Source organism: Mixophyes fleayi, chromosome 4 (assembly GCF_038048845.1).
Source record: "Mixophyes fleayi isolate aMixFle1 chromosome 4, aMixFle1.hap1, whole genome shotgun sequence".
NCBI classification, from domain to species: domain Eukaryota; kingdom Metazoa; phylum Chordata; class Amphibia; order Anura; family Limnodynastidae; genus Mixophyes; species Mixophyes fleayi.
The window spans coordinates 216581433-216587432 of record NC_134405.1 but is presented as its reverse complement, the minus strand read 5'-3'; the positions used below and the strand labels follow the sequence as shown (position 1 = coordinate 216587432).

Genomic DNA, 6000 nt, shown 5'->3' with positions numbered 1-6000 from the left:
TGCCTGCTCACCAGCCATACAACAGCAGCATACTGTAAACACCATAACTCTCCTCCACAAAGTGGATAGGGAAAAAAGAATAATGCACTATATGGTGTAGTATTTCAAAGAAAACAGCATTTAATAGAACGTAACATATAAAATGCACACTCACATTGAGTAGTTATAACATAAGCTTGTCTGTAATTACGGTAACAGATATACCATGTCCTCGGGTACAACAGGAACCTCCCACAGTCTCCGCACAAGAAACACTAATGGTATGGTGATCCAAATGTGACCCAGGGATGAATAAAATATCCTCTACGCGTTTCGTCCCATGCAGGACTTCCTCAGGAGGTGGTATAAGTGATCTTAGCTGAAGGGGTTTTTATAGCGATGCGCAGCGCCATTTTGCGCATGCGCATAACATAGGTCCTACTGCGCGTGCGCGTCCCAGCGGACTTACTGCACATGCGCAGCTCCAGCGCTGCCACGATTTTTGTAAAAAGGGCAGATAGTGGAGAGTGAAGCAGGGGAAGTGACTAGAATAAAAGTAATGAATAGATAGTGCTCAAATAGATAAAGGTGGCCATTAACGGACCCCAAAGCTTTCACTGGGTCACATGATCTTTGCGGTGGCCATCTTGATGAAGGAGTAATCAATAGTGTGGCTTCAATATCGGCCATCTTGGTACAGGATATGCGTGTATAGCAGCAAAAGTGATTACAGTGAGGGGATAATTGTACAGAAGGTCTGTATAGACAAATAGGCATTGGTATATGTATTAAAGTGATCAGTAGGGTAATAATGACCCTATATGATTAAACATTATATATGAATATATTCCACTCCCACCTATCTAAGTGGGTGTGCAATTTGACAAGTGGATGTGGACAACCTAATGTGTGGGTGTGGCTAGCACTTTGCTGAAAGAATTCATATATATATATATATATATATATATATATATATATATATATATATATATATACATATACATACATACACATATACACACAGTGGTGGGATTCCCAAAAATTAACAACCGGCCCTAATAACCATTTAACGTATGCAAAAAAATATATATAGCGATAGGTATTCTAATATTTTATGCACTTAATACTCAAATAAGAACAGCAAAACTGTTTGTGTGTGTGTGTTAAGGAATTTAGACTGTAAGCCCCAATGGGGCAGGGAGTGATGTAAATGAGTTTCTGTACAGCAGTACGGAAGAAATTGATAAGTTTAGTTGTTTTATGTAGAGGACAAAGTATATATTTATTTTACACAAACTGTACTGGGAATGAATTTAAGGGGGGGGGGTTCACATATGCTTAATTCGAATTGTGATACTAAATTGTCTGTCTTATTTGTATAATGCAAACAAACATTGCTGGCACATGTGTTCCACTGTGGAACTTAAGGGCTGAAGAATCAAACTCTTGTAAGTTAATCTCTCTCTCTCTCTCTCTCTCTTCAGCCCTTAAGCGGGACTTAAGAGCTGAAGGTATGGAGGCAGGTAGCGGACAGCTGCTGCGCCCGCTTGGCCTTGCGCCCTGGACGACGGCACCGCCCGCACCACCCTCGTTACGGCCCTGGTATTACATTAATAGTCCTTCTTGTATTATCGGAGGTCTGACAGCCAGTTATAAGACCCACCTGGTCTGAAGTTGTGTCATTACTTCACATAACTAATACCATGTTCACACTGCCTCAAAAACCTGGGTTATTGCCGAGGGAGAGCCCTGACAAACCGGGTCGAGGCTCAGTGTGAATGGGTCCAGGGGCATGTACCCGAGTAGCCTCCAGTCTGAACGTTGAGACACGTGTTTTTCAGCCCGGGTCTCACAGAAAGCTATTGAAAAGTAAAAAAAAAAAAAGGAAAGAAAAACATCACAAGAGGAGCCAATGAAAGCTTCTCTTGTGATGTTGCCATGGAGACCAGGGTAGATCACGGTCTACCCGGGAATTTGCCAGGGTGTCCTGCATTGTCACCCGGCAATATCCCGGGTTCATAAACCTAGGATATTGCCAGGGCGGCAGTGTAAAAGTGGTATTAGTTGCTAGTATCTTTGCAAAAAGTTTCAGATCAACATTAAGTAAGTTGGATGGTAGCTTGAAAATTGTTTGGGATCTTTCCCTGAATTGGGAATAATAATAAGTTCATTAAATAAATGAGTTTAAAAATTAGGTAATAAATCAGAGCATTTGTTGAGGAATCTTCCATCTTCCACTCCCTACCACATGGAAAAACCAGTTTGTTTGAGATTAGACACATACCTTCATCATTTACATATCATTGATAATTAATGTCACTATTTCATGTGCAGGGGCTCTACCCACACAGAAACCTGTCTCTCTAACACTCTTCCTGCCTTGATCCGTGAAGACAGCAAAAGTCCCTATCCTATATCCCACCCCAAAGGACACACATTACAGCCTACAAATTCAGGGAGTGACCGAGAAGGGGCGTTTAGCTCTAGTCAATTTACAGTAAGGGAGTGCCAAACTCAATCGCACGCAGCCACGTCCGAATCAAGCTTTGCACATCTTAAAGTTACTTGTTTTCTGCTGTATCTCTTGCTCCAGCTACAGGGCTGGTCTAAGTCCTGAGAACTAGTGTTGACAGTCTCGTATGCATGCTACAACATACACAATATAACATAAAAACCAAGCAAAATATTAAAATAAGCTAAAAATGAATGAGTGTAAACTGAACAAGCAGAGCTTTTAGTGCCAGCACGGAGTAGAGTGGAAGCCTCCAGAACAGGTGGACCGCCATTGGTGCCACATCCCCGTACATTTTGCTATGGCGCCCACTGATTGATTGTTACGCTCCTGAAAATGATACTTTTACTTCAACAGTGAGAACTGTCACCAATAATGGAATATAATAATACAGAAGTAGTAATATTAAGGTCAAGGATTCCACAAATCTTTTATAACTATGTGATGAAATTGTAGGACATGCAAGCATTCATTTATGATGGATTAAAATACTTGATATTTTCCCTTTATGTCACTGAATATGACAGAATACAGAATGTATCATTAAAAATAATAACAGTATCATGTTTTTCACAAAGGAAATGATTAAACAACTAAAAATGTATAAAGATAAAATATAATATACTTTCCATAATAACATATTTATGACACGCCTTTAGTGTGCTATAGGTCTCCACAGATAACGCATACAATTTCAGACATTGAAATATGAAGAATTATGTTACAGCACTAGAAAACACCACCACTTTATCATTGCATTTACAACTATTGATTTCTTTGGAGACAGCAGTGACAATAAAATGTACAAGCTAGAGATAAACAAGCCTGTTGGGACATTTTCGGATTTTGCATGAATAATGCCAGTTTACATGGTCTGAAGAAACCTGCTTAATTTACTCTGGCTTTTTATAGATCCCTTATTGGTTTGAGAAATTAGCAATGGGGTAAACTGACTAACAAACCTAAATACAATAGTTCTATTCAGTAATCTCTAGAAGGGGTGTCACTACTCTAATTATGTGTGCATATATTTCTGTGTTGGTGATGCAGTCTAATAGTCCAGCTGACAGAGACAAGCCACCCCTCTGTTCACCCAGTGATTTGCAGGTCTGTCTGTAGCCAGGCTGATAGTGAGCACATAGTTTGTAGAGTGTCCTGTTGTGGAAAGATCTCCACGTCGAGCACTTGTCTTGTAAACTGTGGAAATAGTAATAATACGTCAAGTCTCAAATATATAGTACATAAATTGTCATCTTATACAAAATAGGCACAGTATTTTGTGTATGCTCCGGGATAATGCCAGAGCAAGACTTTATTAAGGGCGATTTTCCAGTGTGTCTCACTATGGTGGAAGCACCTTTTGTAATCATATTCAGGTCTTTCATGTTAGTGCGTCCCGACTTGTGAACTGCACATCTACAAGAATATACTTTTTTCATGCAATGAGAAGAACGTAATTCAATCTTGTGGCATACAGGAAAACATCAAGGAAAGTGCATCAAAAATGAATGTGCTGTTTTACTGTGCTGATCAGCACTCGAGTCGTTGAATTCTATTGAGCAAGTGCCTCATTCAATATATATATTATAACAACAAAGCAGTTTATTTGTTCATTAACATCAGTGAAGTTAGCTTCAATTTATACATCCCTTCTCGTGTGGTTTTAACCGGAGTAATAGAAGGCTAGCAAATAAAAGTTAACATCTAACATGAAGCCATTTCTTTGCTGCCTTCTACCTAGCACTGCTTAAGCCAATCTATGCCTACACAGGAAATCAAGTCCTGCAGTTAGCGTGGGGTTTTGTTGTTTTACACTTTGAAAAGAGCATACTTTACCTGGACATCGATAGAAGGAATCTTTTTCTGCTATTTTTTCTCCAGGGACAAGCCATATCTTTTACAGTCTGTAAAGGAAAGATCTCAGCAAATTGATCTGAACGCTCTTATCTACTACAATTAACTGTTCAGTTTAACTGCACAACAGGATATTGAAACACTGCCAGTATATAAGGAATGTCTGTGGTTGATTATAATCAAATTAAAGCCAAATATACTCTGGTAATCTACAATAAGCAGGGTGTATATGCAGAAATACAGCACATTAATTTGCAATATTTCCTGTTAAATCTTTGTGCAGTGGAACTAAATATATTTAAACGTAAATTGATTATACTATAAGTTTAGATGCATATTTACATTTTATTTTATATATTATCCTGTGTTCAAATATACCTAAACACAGTTATGTTGTAATAAACAATAAATGGAATACAATAGCACTGTACTTTGTATACAACCTAGAGACAGGCAAAGTTACGGTAAAAGTTTGTGGTAGAACTGCCTGTTTTGGAGAGGCATAAAGTTCCCAGCACTACAACCTTTGAATTCTGCTTTTGTTTCGTCATTTCACTGAATTCTATACTATATTTGTAAAATCAACATTTTGTGGAATTTATAGTCTATAAATAGAGCTGGGACGATTATGTTAGTAAGTCATTCCGCCCTTTGTGGTGGTTGAGTTATAATAAGGGGGAAGTCAATGGAACACTCAGACCAAATTCCACTGTAGAAAGGTGTGAAAATTCTACAGCCAAATGTGGAAAGAAAGAAATATTACACAAAACAGTTTAAAAAATGTGGCTTTAGTGCAAACAAGTCAACACAATAAAAGTAGAACGTTATGTATTTAAAGCAACCTGTGTGTGAAACCATGTCCTAAGGTTTACTGACATTTACTGACATTATTAATAAATACTACCTAAATCTGACCTAGTAGTTTTAAAGAACAACTGTAATCTAACCAATGTTTATTTCGGCACCCATTTTGACAATGTAATGATTAGGTGCATGAAGATATATGAGTCACTCAGCGGTTATAACAATTTTGTACATGATCATTGCATGGTAACAGCAAGTGTGCGTCACACTTTGCTTCAAGACTTGCAGGATCTCAGAGCACAATGGGAAATGAAACCTGTGCAGAGAATAAAAAGACATATCATGTACAATTATGATGCCCATTCAACATATTCAATAAAACTGGAGTCATTGAATAAGAAACAAGACCAGTATGTACCAAAGTTTTAATTGAACCTATTCTTTCTAGTAATGAGGACACTCCGTCATATTTTACCAAATGCAAATTATAATATCATATATATATGTCCAAAGGGGATGGCACGCAAGGATTTTCACAAGAAGCAAAGTGTCAAAATATATATATATATACACACACACACACACACACACACACACACACACGCACGCATAGACACACACATAATATACAGTAGTCAAAGTGAATTTTTAAAACTGTAAGTGTATGGAACACTGGGGAATAAATATATACATATAAATATATCTATATATATATATATATATATATATATATATATATAGATATATATATCTATATATATTATATATATATATCTCTATATATTATATATACATATATATACATATATACAAACATACACATATATAAAAGAATATCTATCTGTATTTCT

The 6000-nt window shown here is 37.2% G+C and overlaps 1 protein-coding gene across 1 annotated transcript in view; it reads right to left on the bottom strand.

The window, feature by feature from the left end:
* Positions 1–3059: 3059 nt before the first annotated feature.
* Positions 3060–6000, bottom strand: part of LOC142150794 (dynein axonemal heavy chain 3-like) — a 947133-nt gene continuing 944192 nt past the window's right edge. The window contains 2 exon segments of the mRNA XM_075205980.1: positions 3060–3688; positions 4328–4385. Of these exon segments, the coding sequence (XP_075062081.1) occupies positions 3543–3688; positions 4328–4385 (204 nt within the window). The 3' untranslated portion in view covers positions 3060–3542.